The 13,144-nt window shown below is 41.1% G+C and overlaps 1 protein-coding gene across 2 annotated transcripts in view; it reads right to left on the bottom strand.

The window, feature by feature from the left end:
- The window catches only part of KATNAL2 (katanin catalytic subunit A1 like 2), a 68,333-nt gene extending 55,696 nt beyond the window's left edge, over window positions 1-12,637 (bottom strand). For both annotated transcript variants that reach the window (XM_025931209.2, XM_086682901.1), the window contains exon 1: window positions 12,489-12,637. In XM_025931209.2, the coding sequence (XP_025786994.2) occupies window positions 12,489-12,539 (51 nt within the window). In that variant the 5' untranslated portion in view covers window positions 12,540-12,637. The remainder of the gene's footprint in view (window positions 1-12,488) is intronic.
- Between the last annotated feature and the right edge of the window lie 507 nt (window positions 12,638-13,144).

Here is a 13,144-nt window from a genome sequence, read left to right as displayed (position 1 = left end):
CCACAGCCTCCACGGCAAGCAGTCCAGACAACTAAATCACAGCCTCTTGTAGCAATTGGCCCAGAACGGTTAGGATTCGGTCAACAACTGACAGCCTCACAATTTTTGCCCCCAGCTTCCAAATCAGGACAGAGCAGAGAAAGCCAAATATGCTGTCCAAATCAGGTACATAAGGTACCCTGCTTCTGGGTAGCCTGCCTCCAGCTTTCCCCAAGTCAACAACCTCCAATCAGAAAATACCTGAAGCCTTCCTTTTTTTCACTGCAAAGCTTTCCCACTCCCTTGCCTGCCTTTGATTCTCTGCCAGATACATGCAAGTGACGGTACCCGACTCCTTTGCTACAGCAAGCTCAATGGGGATGGTTAAAAAATGCTCTCATTTGGATGGTTTTCATTGAGTTCCACAAGAACTTTAGTCTACAGATGCACCTATGCCAAATATACACATATAAAAAATCTTGGACATAACAACTTCACTTATAGGATTTTATTGCCCTATAGATCTACCTGCGTATGTACATGTATTCATTAATCCACAGACATAACCAAGACATTTAAGCCACTTTTTCCCAAGTATATTTGCCTGCCTCTAAGATACTAAGATGCCAAGTAGTATGTTTGACAACCTCAAGGTGCTATAGGTGCAAAAGTTAGAATCTAGGACACAGCATAATAGGGGATGCTGGTAAAAAATATGAAGGAGGGCTCAGTCCTAGGACTCAGGGCTAAGGACAAAGGAGAAGTTAAGCTGCCCAAGCTCAGTTTCCCATTGTCTGTGTGGCTCAGAAAAATCTCAGTCCCCGAAATTGGATTAAGATGTTCCTGGATTGCTAGTGTCTCCCCCCTCAGGTACAATAATGCCTCCTATCCCCACTTCTAGTCAACATTATAATAGAGGTCTAAATCAGGAAGTTTAGGCAAGAAAACCAAATGGCATAAGAATTTGAAAAGAATTAATTCTGTCTTTATTCATGGATAATATGATTGTGTAGAAAAAGAAGTCAAAAGAATCCACAAACAATTCTTAGAATGAATGAATGAATTTAGCGATGCTGCTCAAATAAAATCAACATACAAAAATCAATGACGTTTCTACATACCAATAATAAACATAAAATGAAGTTTAAAAAAACAAGAAACCATTTGCAGTGACCACTTACAATAGTATCAAGAAACTAAAAGCGTATCTAACAAAAGATGGACCAAATATGCGGAAAACCCTATATTGCTCCTGACAAAAAATTACGAACGTTGTCAGAAAAAAGATAGGCATTGACCAGAAGACTCATTAGTTTTAAATTGTCAATTCTCCTCATGTTTATCTTCAGATTCAATTCCATCCCAATCAAAGTCCACCAATCTTTGTGGAGTTTGACAGTTGATTCTGAAATATATAAATATGTCTTGTCAATAATAGTAACCATTTAATTTAAAAAAAAACAGTAGAAGTATTTGATTTAATAGGTATGGAGATTATGCAACTATAGGTATTAAGACAGTGTGGTATTAGCACAGGAAATAGACAACTAGACCAGTGGAACAGACTTGAGGGCCCAGAAACAATTCTGCATATACATGGATGAAGAACAGTGTTGGAAAGGACATCTTTTCAGTAAATGCTTTTGGAAAAATTGTATGTCCTACCTCCTTCCTTACACACAGACGTGTGTGTGTGTGTGTGTGTGTGTGTGTGTGTGTGCACAAATCAGTTTCACATGGATTACAGATCTAAATGTGAGCACAATATGATTTTTAGAAGATAATATAAAAGAATATTTTCATGATTTTGGAATAGGGAGAAGATTTTCTAAGGGTACAAAAAAAACCACATTAACTGTAGAAGAAAAGATTGATAAAGTGATTTTTACGGGGCACCTGGGTAGCTCAGTCGGTTAAGCTACCGGCTCTTGGTTTCGGCTCAAGCCATGATCTCGCGGTTCGTGACTTCCAGCCCCGTATTGGGCTCTACCCTGACAGTGCGGAGCCTGCTTGGAATTCTCTCTCTCTCCTTTTCTCTCTGCCTCTAACCTGCTAGCACTCTCTCTCTCTCTTTCTCAAAAGAAATAAGTAAACTTAATAAATAAATAAAGTGACTTTTATTAAAATATGAATTTGTGGGGCGCCTGGGTGGCGCAGTCGGTTAAGCGTCCGACTTCAGCCAGGTCACGATCTCGCACTCCGTGAGTTCGAGCCCCGCGTCGGGCTCTGGGCTGATGGCTCAGAGCCTGGAGCCTGTTTCAGATTCTGTGTCTCCCTCTCTCTCTGCCCCTCCCCCGTTCATGCTCTGTCTCTCTCTGTCCCAAAAATAAATAAACGTTGAAAAAAAAAATTAAAATATGAATTTGTGTTCATAAAAGAGAACATTTTGGTATGTTGAAAATATCAACATTTGAAAGAATTAATATACAAATCCATAATGCATTCCCCAAAAGAATCAATTAAAAAGACAAAGTAACCCAATAGAAAAATGGACAAGAAAAATAGGTGCCTTGCAAAATGACATCTCCAAATAGCTAATAAACAAAAGGTACTTGACCTCATTTGTAATCAAGGAAACATAAAATAAAGGAAAAATAATTGGTAATACCACATATTGATAACGGTGTGGACCAATGGGAATTCTCATGCACTGCAAGGGCAATATAAACTGATATAACCACTGTGGGAAGTTGTCTGGCATTACCTACGGAAGTTGGACGTATGGCTAGTCTATGTTTCAGCAATTCCTTTCCTGGGGGTCCTATGTTTACCTGTTAGCTGCCTTTCCTACTAAAATATAATCACCATGAAGGTAGAGGAAGTATCTTTTTTTCACCACTATATCCCCAGAACTTAACGTATCTCATTCAGGTTCTCCATAAATATTTGTGGAAAGACTTCCAAGATATGTAATAAAGTAAGGGGGAAATACAGAATGAAGAAAATAATCTCTTCTGTGAAAAGAAAAAGATATAAATATATATGCAGTATGACATGTAAATATATTTCTAAATAGATATATAAGAAACTATAGATGATAGTTTCTTACAGGGTGAGAAACCAGAAGTGGGCAGGGGGGCAGAGAGTAGGGAAGAAGGCATTTACTTTTCATTATATACCTTTCGGTTAAATACTGTTTGAATTTTTATACCATTTTTAATTTTTAAAAAAATTTTGTAACGTTTATTCAGTTTTGAGAGACAGAGACAGAGACAGAGCGAAAGCAGGGGAGGAGCAGAGAGACAGGGAGACACAGAATCTGAAGCAGGCTCCAGGCTCCCAGCACAGAGCCTGACGTGGGGCTCAAACTCACAAACTGTGAGATCATGACCTGACCCAAAGTTGGCCACTTAACTAACCAGGCACCCCTTTATTTATGTATTTTTTTGAGAGAGAGAAAGAGAGACAGACAGACAGAGAGAGTGCGAGTCGGGGAGGGAGTAAAGGGAGAGAGAGAGAGAGAGAGAGAGAGAGAGATAATCTTTAACAGGATCCATACTCAGTGCAGAGCCTGACGTGGGGCTTGATCCCACGACTCTGGAATCATGACCTAAGCTGAAGTCAAGAGTCAGATGCTCAACTAACTGAGCCACTGGGCACCCCTGCGTTTTTATACCATTTTTGAAAGCAGCTTTATTAAGGTATCCTTTAAATATAGTTCAATGCATCCATCTCAAGTGTCCAGTCCCATGAATGTGTGCACATCTGTAATCAAAACTCCAACCCAGACTTAGAACATTTCTGTCACCCAAATGTGTTCCTTCTGCCCCTATGGCTATTGGCAGAATTCAGTCCCTTATGAGTTGTAGGACTCTGAGCTTCAGTTTCTTGTCGGCTAGTGGCTGGAAGCTTCCTTCAGTTCCTTGCCACATGGGTGTCTCCGAGGGCAGCTTATGATGTAGCAGATGGCGTTGTCACAGTCAACAAATGTGTATCCTGCCTGCAAGTTTTTGAGTTTCTTGGGTTTGTGGGGAAATTTTGGCCATGGTTTCTTCATATTTTTTCCTCGTCTTCATCTCCAATCTGGGCTATGAACTGCACATACGTTAGACTACTTGACATTGTCCTTCAGGTCACTGAGGCTTTGTCCATTTTTTTCTTCAGACTTTTTCTATGTGCTGTGGTTTAGATAGTTTCCAGTGAGTCTTTTAGATTAAAATTACCGTCTTTTTCAACTCTGTAAGTTGTGTTTTATTCTTTTTGTATCTTCTGGTTTTTTCCTCTTTATGTTTTCCTGAGGTCCCCAAAGTCCTTGTCTGCTAATGCTGTCTTCTCTACTATTTCTAAACCCATTTCTGTTAACTGATGCTTGTCCTGGTTTTATTATATTTTTCTGTTTCTTATGACTGCTAGTAGTTTTTTATTGGATGTCAGTCTTTGCGAATATCTGGATTTTATTGTCTTCTTTTAAGTGTGTTGAGTTTTACTTTGGCAGATAGTTCAGTTACTTACAGGTAAGTCTGATCTTATCATGTCTTGTACTTAAGCTTTGTTAGGAAAGATATATCTAAAGTAGCCTTGCTCTAGGGCTGGTTTAGCACAGAATCCCGGAATCTCAGCTAAGTGCTCTGCTGGTCCACAACATTTCTCCACTCAGGCTGGTTGACATTAAGATGACTTTCAATGCTATAAGGAGGTTCTATGAGCACCAGTAGGTAGGTGTTCAGTTTACTGTTCCCTGGTAATTGGTTTCCCCCCCCAGCTTTGTACATTTTTACTCGATGGATGCACAGCTTAGTATTCAGCCCCAAACTCAGAAATATGGAGCAATTTGTTTGCATAGACCCTCCTCTCTGGTCCCCTTTCTCCCCAAACTCCTTTCTGTCTCATCTGTGCTCTGCGTAGATACTCCCGTGTGGGCCAGAACCCAGTTACTTCTTTCAAGCGGAAGGCCTTTACTCATGAGCACATTGTTCACTGTCTGAAAACAGATTATTCATCTATAATACAAATAAACTGCAGGCCAGTTTTCTAGCTTTGTACAGCAGGAAGGCTATCACAGTGGAAAGCAGAAGGCTATATCAATTGTTTTAATGCCTACAAGCTTTATCTGGGTGGTGAGATATATACTTTTTACATTTAAAAATAAAACCTGATAAATGTTATTTTTTCCAAAGGAAAGGGTGTTTTTAACCCAAGACATCAAATATACAAATTCGTATCTGTATACTCTCATATTCTCTTTTAGTGGTTAAAAAAAGAAATAAAACACAAAAACAAGTGTCCAAGAGTAGCCATCTGACATCAGCAAAGTGTTCCAGGTTGTCTGATTAGTCTCCCTTTCTTGGTCCAAGTTCAGAAAGAATGTGGTCCCACGGCAGCCACCACATTTTACAGGATACCCACAAGGCTGCAGCAGTGGTCAGCAGTGAAGTGGTTAATCTTCCTTATGTAAGAGCAGAGAAGAGCACTTAAAACATAAAAGTTACTTAAAATTCAGCTTTGCTTTATGGTGATTTAGAGTTTGTTTAATTAGTATTTAGAACTGCACATTGTTTATAGCTATTGGTATTTCAATAGATGCTTAAATGCTTAAACATTTAAAGTTTAATACGCCTCAGTTCTTTGAAGAAAAACATTGATGTAATTAAATTTTCAATTACTCTTCTTTTTTTTTAGGGGCCCATGCAATTAATAAAAGCTAAGGCATTTAACAACACTCATTTGCAAACCTAGTCAACCACCTCATTAATTAGCTAACACTTAGAGTAGATATTTTTAATACAAAGGCTCACAGACGCAAAGTCACAACTTTTGAAAAGTACATATGATGACACATGAGAATGAATAAAATTAACTTTGCTTCAGGATTATTTTGTGTCACACATGAATGTGTGGATCAATTATGGCTTTCCAAAAGCATTCTTGTACACTGATACCAATTACTGTTTATTTGTTTTGAACGTGTGGTCAAATTAAAAACACTGAAGCAACTGCTCCTTGGAGGTGCCTTGCCCTTAGCACATTTTAGAGGATTTTAAATTCAAGTTGGAAAGAAGAAAGTGGCAGGGGCATACAGATTGGAAATTATGTTTAAACACTATGTTTAAATTAAACACTATGTTTAAAATGGAATCGGAGCAAATTCTCCATTCCCAGATCTTTGCTACCCAAAGATCACCAGCAGTAAGAGTATTACACAAGAGCTCACGACATACACCCCACCCCAGAACTACCGGATCGAAGCAGCATTTTCAAAACATCTCAGTGTTTAGTGTGCATGTTAAGGACTGAGAAGCGCTGAAAAAGCATGACCAGTGTGCTTGTCAGGAAAGAAACTTGCCAGAGTCCTTGCCCTTAAGGAGTTTATTGTCTCCTGGGGTGGGAGAAAGGGGTCAACAAGGAAGAATTCAATTATGATTTCCAGGGAAAAAGGAGGTGTGGTGATGTCTGCTTACTGCATCAAGGAGGCATCAAGTCTGAGAAGCAGGCTGACCAAGAAAGGCAAGTTCAGATCCTAAAGCACAAGACTTTAAGGGGCAGAGAAAGGGAAGCTCATCGAGGAAGCCAAGAAGGAAAGTAGAACACTAGGAGACTGAAAACCAAGTAGTAGTATCATGAAAACCAAGAGAAGAGTCATGTTCTAAGGGTAATCAACAGTCAATACTCCCATTTATGGATATCTCAGTACCATGTTTGATACATGTTGGGCGCTAAGTGTTTACTAAGTATTTACCTCAGTGTTAAGTAAAAACCAGGATATGAATTCAAAAATGTCTAACTCTCTTATGCTCAGCCATCAGCTCCTATCATTTCCAAAGAAATAACCATATTTAAAACCAAATTTGAATACATAAGTATATGTATGACAAACACCTAACTTGAAACCAACAAAAAAATTAAGTTATCTTTTCTTTCTTTTTAAAAATTTTTAAAGTTTATTTTTATTATTTATTTTGAGAGAGAGAGAGAGAGAGAGAGAGAGCATGCATGAGTAGGGGAGGGGCAGAGAGAAGGAGAGACAGAATCCCAAGCAAGCTCTACCATCAGTGCAGAGCCTGATGTGGGGCTCAGACTCACAAACTGTGAGATCATGACTTAAGCTGAGATCAAGAGTCCAACGTTTAACCAACTGTGCCACCCAGACACCCCTAAGTTATCTTTTAGATATGAATCATACATTAGTTGATTTTATATATTCACTCCTCTGAACCCCTGCAAAAGCAACTACTGTGATTCATTGTACTCAGTAGGTATTCAATAAATATCTGTAAAATAAAAAATGCTGTAGAGACCATTTATCTTTTATTCCTCCCAAAACCACATTAAAACTATGATAAAGGAATAAAAACACAATGATCCGTCAAGAACAAAGACTCCACCCACCATGGGAGCACCCAGATACATAAAGCAACTATTAACAGACATAAAGGAAGAAATTGACAGTAATACAGTAATAATAGAGGACTTTAACACCCCACTTAAATCAATGGATTGATCATCCAGAGAGAAAATGAACAAGAAAACAGTGGCTCTGAACCACACATTAGACCAGGTAGACCTGATAAATACAGAACATTCCATCCCAAAACAGCGGAATACACATTCTTTTCAAGTGCACATGGAACATTCTCCAGGATAGATCACATGGTAGGCCACAAATCTCAGTAAATTAAAAAACATTGAAATCACATCATGCATCTTTTCCAGCTACAACACTATGGAACTAGATATCAATCACAAGAAAAAATCTGCAAAGAATACAAATACACAGAGGCTAAATAACATGCTACTAAACAATGAATGGGTCAACCAAGAAACCAAAGAAGAAATCAAAAAAAGACATGGGGACAAATGAAAATGAAAACACAATGGTCCAAAATCTGCGAGATGCAGCAAAAGCTGTCCTAAGAGTGAAGTTTATAACAATACAGGCCTACCTCAAAAGCAAGAAAAATCTCGCAATCTCAAATAAACAACCTAACCTTACATCTAAAGGATCTGGAAGAACAAAGTCCAAAAAGCCAGTAGAAGGAGGGAAATAATAAAGATTAGAGCAGAAATAAGTGAAAAAGAAAAGGACAAAGACCCTAGAAGAGTGACAACAAGCAGTTATGACCACAAAATTGACATATGGATACAGGAGTGCTGATGCATAGGGGCACATGTACCCCAATGTTTATAGCAGCGCTTTCAACAATAGCCAAATTATGGAAAGAGCCTAAATGTCCATCAATGGATGAATGGATAAAGAAGATGTGTTTTATATATACAATGGAATACTACTTGGCAATGAGAAAGAATGAAATCCTGCCATTTGCAGCAACGTGGATGGAACAGGAGGGTATTATGCTAAATGAAATAAGTCAGAGAAAGACAGATGCCATATGTTTTCACTCATTGGTGGGTCTTGAGAAACTTAACAGAAGACCATGGGGGAAGGGAAGGGGAAAAAAAAGTTACAAACAGAGAGGAGGGAGGCAAACCATAAGAGACTCTTAAATACAGAGAACAAACTGAGGGTTGATAGGGGTGGGGGAGAGGGAAAGTGGGTGATGGGCATTGAGGAGGGCACTTGTTGGGATGAGCACTGGGTGTTGTATGGAAGCCAATTTGACAATAAATTTATTTAAAAAATAAAAAATAAAAAAATTTGAAATATGGAAAGCAAATAGATAAATGCCTGCTGACTTAAGAGAGCAAAGAGGGGCACCTCGGTGACTCAGTCGGTTGAGCATCCGACTAGATTTTCCTCAGACCATGATCTCACGGTTCATGAGATCAAGCCCCATGTTGGGCTCTGTGCTGACAGCATGGAGCCTGATTGGGATTCTCCCTCTCCTCTCTCTCTCTCTCTCTGCCCTCCCCCGCCATCAAATAAACAAATAAACATTTTTTAAAAAGAGCAAAAAAAGACAACAGCAAAGACAACCAAAATCAAAGAAAACCAACACCTGTAGGTAAAGTAGTGAACAAGAAGCACATTAAGTATGACAGAGCCCTAGACAATTACAGGAACTCACGGCACTGGCTACTTCTGGAGTCACCAGGCACCTCTAAGGACAGAAGTAATGAGGAGCAGGCTGAACACAGTATAAGAGATTCCCTCCCTCACCCCAGTCAGGTGACAATCCCTCCCCTCCCCTGGCTAAAGATTGGACATTTACCCTGAGGAGAAACACAGCCGGATAAACTTTGGGAAGGAAAGAGTAATTAAGTATTCAATTACATATATTTTTTAAAAGTAGGCTTCATGCCCAGCGCAGAGCCCAAAGCAGGGCTTGAACTCACAACCCTGAGATCAAGGCCTGAGCCCAGATCAAGAAGAGTTGGACACTTAGTTGACTGAGCCACCCAGGTGCTCCAGTACCCAATTATGTAATTAAGGAAGGAGTAATTAAGTATAAGTAATAAGTAATTAAGTGAGGAGAAACCCCCACCTTCCACATAGCTGCCTTTCCCTGCTTAACTCCTACAACAATGGCAATCATGCTTATTTTGCCCTCATTCCTGTAGGAAAGTGTAGAGGATTTCTTCTTGGAGAAATCGAAGACCTCAGAGCAACATATATACGTATAAATATATATATATATATATATGTATGTATGTATATATATATATATATGTATGTATGTATATACATATGTATACATACATATATATATTTGAAACAACAATAAAAATCAGCCAAATAAAAAGCATGTATTCTGGAAGTCCTAATATAGTAGATGATGTAGATGATCAAAATTCCTTGTGGACACACAGTCCTTTTTAAATTTTTTTTTTTTCAACGTTTATTTATTTTTGGGACAGAGAGAGACAGAGCATGAACGGGGGAGGGGCAGCGAGAGAGGGAGACACAGAATCGGAAACAGGCTCCAGGCTCCGAGCCATCAGCCCAGAGCCTGACGCGGGGCTCGAACTCACGGACCGCGAGATCGTGACCTGGCTGAAGTCGGACGCTTAACCGACTGCGCCACCCAGGCGCCCCCACACAGTCCTTTTTATATCCAGTTCACCAGATCGCTGCACCCACTTCCACCTTATTCCTTCTGCAGACACAACTAATCACAACTCCTTGCACTTGCACCCCCTGCAAAATCGAGACACCAATGGGCATACCTAAATATGTCTCTCAGCACCACCTAGGGAATAAAACGAAAAAATAAAACTGGGTGTGCCTTCAGGTTACATGAATTCTGTTGGAGAGGCCTCGTTACATGCAGGAAACAGGTAGGAACAAATTAATCACAATTAAATACTAACTTGTATGGTACAGAGTATATGGAGTTCAGAGACATGTCAGATCAAAGAGAACGTGCCACAGATCAAAGGAGCTGTGGGAGGCAAAGTGGAAAGTGGTGAGGAAGAGGCCGGATGTGGAAGTTGGGCCACATCATTGCAGTACTCCGTAGGTTATGTCAAAGTTCGGGGGTTTTATCCCAAGGGTAATGAAAAGCCAATAAAAGGACCCCAGCCAGGGAGTGACACGATTTTAGGAAGATCACTGGATGAAGAATGGACTAGAGGGAGGCAAAAACCAATGGGAAGAATAGTTAGGAGGTTGTTGCGGTGGTTCAGGTAAAAAATCATGGTGGTTGGGTCAGGCTCTCAGCTGTGGAGAGAGGGATGATTAAAGACCTATTGTAGAAGTGGAACAAAAGGTTTGCTGCTGTCTTCCTTATGTAGAGGACAGAAGGGAGGGACTAGGAGGAAGGAGCTAAGGATACTCTGAGAATTCTGATTTGAGCAATTGGGTGGATGTTGGTTTCACATTCCCAAGTAGACGAAGGTACAGGTTTTAGAAGAGAAGGCAAAAAGTCAGATATTGAACAAATTAAGATGCAGACACATGACACAAGATTTGTCAAGTAATCTGTTGATTCATTGTCCTCTCTGTATTTCCATCTTCTAGGACACTATGTGGGCTTGGGGCCCAGCAAAGTAATCCAGTCTAGAGTCAGTTTGGGTAGTAGGGGGTTGTGGGCATATAGATGGCATTGGAAATCATGAAAATGTATGAGACTATTTAGGGCAATGGGTTTTATTTATTTTTAATGGTTATTTATTTTTGAGAGACCGAGAGACAGAGCACAAGCAGGGGAGGGGCAGAGAGAGAGACACAGAATCCCAGGCAGGCTCCAAATCTCCGAGCTGTCACCACAGAGCCCTGTGCGAGGCTGGGACCTGAGCAGAAGTGGGAAGCTTAATCGGAGGGCAGTGGTTTTTAAACCTGGGTGTGTGTTTATAAGGCACTTTTCAAGACCCTATCCCAAACTATTTCTGATTCAGTAAATCTTGGTGAGATCCAGGAATCCGCTTTATTAAAAGACAACACAAAAGGCTCTGATGTGGGTAGTTTGGGCTGGATTGAAATGGGCTTGAGCACAATCCAGACATGAGGCAGTAGCAACACCAAGCGTCACCAATCTTTTCCAGAAGCTGGAATGGAATGGAGGTTGGTAGGTAGAGGCGAATGTGAGGCCAAACAGAAGATTACATCATCTTTTGTATTGTTAGTATTTTTAAAAAGTGGGACACACTAGGGCAGAGATTCATAACCTTGGCTACACACTGTAATCACCTGTTGGGCTTAAAAAAAAAAATGTCGATGCACAGAATCCATCCCACATCAGTAAATCAGAATCTCTAGAGGTGGGGCCCAGGTATAAGTTTTGTTGTTGTTTTTTTTTTAAGTTTATTTATTTTGAGAGAGAGCTAGCCGTGGGGAGCGGGGGGAGCAGAGAGAGAGGAAGAGAGAGAGAATCCCAGGAGCTAAGAGTGCAGAGCCTTAAGCAGGGCTAGATCTCACCAACAGTGAGATCATGACGTGAGCTGAGATCAAGAGTCCCACGCTTAACCCACTGAGCCACGCAGGCACCCCCATCAGTATTTTTTTTAACTTAATTTTATTTATCCTCTCTCCCCACCAAAGCATTGTTTTCTCCCCAGTGCCTGGCATTATGTCCTCAATTCATGTGCGTTGTTGTGGAAAGTACTGCTGGCCTTTTAGCAGATGATACAACAGAAACCACGTACGTATTGTAAAGTTCATGTAATCTTCGTGTGAAAAGGATTATAGTCCATTTACTTTACTTTCAAATAAGGTAACTCAAGCGCGAGGGGGGAACTAAATACCTAAGATCCCTCGGCCTCGGTAAGTGGCCAATCAGGACCAGAACCCAGTGTCCCAGCTCGCAGGTCAGAGCTGTCCTGCTTTTCAACACTCTTCATTTTGACCACTCCCCCAAACCCGCTCACCCATCAAGGCAGCCTGTTTAATAAATACCAAACCGTTTCCTCAATCACAAACTGCAGCTCCTTTCATCAAACCCGTAGTCACTCCCAAACCCGCCCCTGTCCCGGATCCATCCTATCCCCATCACCACCTGAAGCCCAGCCCCGGGAGTTGACCAGTGGGGCCTACCGTCCCTCACTGCGCTTGCGCCACGCGGCTGGGTACTCTGTCGCCATAGCAACCAGAGACACGCGAATCGGCCTGAAGCAACAGGGGAGAGGAGTTCCTGGTACGGTTCCTTTTTTTTCTTTTTTGTATATGCTTTCCTTACCGCTTCCCGTGCCTGGTGCGTGAATTTGAGGGTCTGGTAAGAAAGCTCCATCGGCTACTGTATTAGGGCCGGAAAGGAGAAAAGGGCCAGTCACTGGGCTGACCAGTACTTCCAAGGAAAGCTGCTTGGGGGAACCTGACGCTTAACCAGCCCGCCCCTTTCAGGATTGGCCGGGGCCTAGACAGGTCAGCCAATCACTGGGCACCATTGGATTCTTTCTCATGCCAATCAATGCTAAACTAAGCCCGTTTAAGCCAGAGCGTTTGCACTGCACTGACCAATCAAGAAATGGAGAGGGGATGATTGACAGGACTTGGGCGGGGCTTGAAATTGTTTCAGCTGGCTTAATTCTGTCTCTAAAATGCAAGTTACCAGGTTTGTGTACCAGAGTACTTGTCCTTGATTTCGGCAATTGTTGAGTTCTTTGTGACCCAATGTTTGCGTTCCCAAGACTACACTTTAACATCCATCTTTTCCAGGCCTCCTTCTCCCTCCCTTTTAAGGTAAAGGTTTGGAAGGAGCTTCCTGCTTTACTTTGAGATGCCTCCAAGTGGTCCTTTTAGACTGGAAGAATCTGCTGTGGACTTTGGCTGTCAGAGGCTTTCTGGGATGCAGAGTGTGCATCAACCTTTCCCTCCTCCCCCAACTCCCTCCAC

The sequence above is a fragment of the Puma concolor genome, chromosome D3 (genome assembly GCF_028749965.1).
Source record: "Puma concolor isolate L17-30 chromosome D3, mPumCon1.1.hap2, whole genome shotgun sequence".
In the NCBI taxonomy this organism is placed as follows: Eukaryota; Metazoa; Chordata; class Mammalia; order Carnivora; family Felidae; genus Puma; species Puma concolor.
This window is presented reverse-complemented; position numbering and strand designations above follow the sequence as displayed.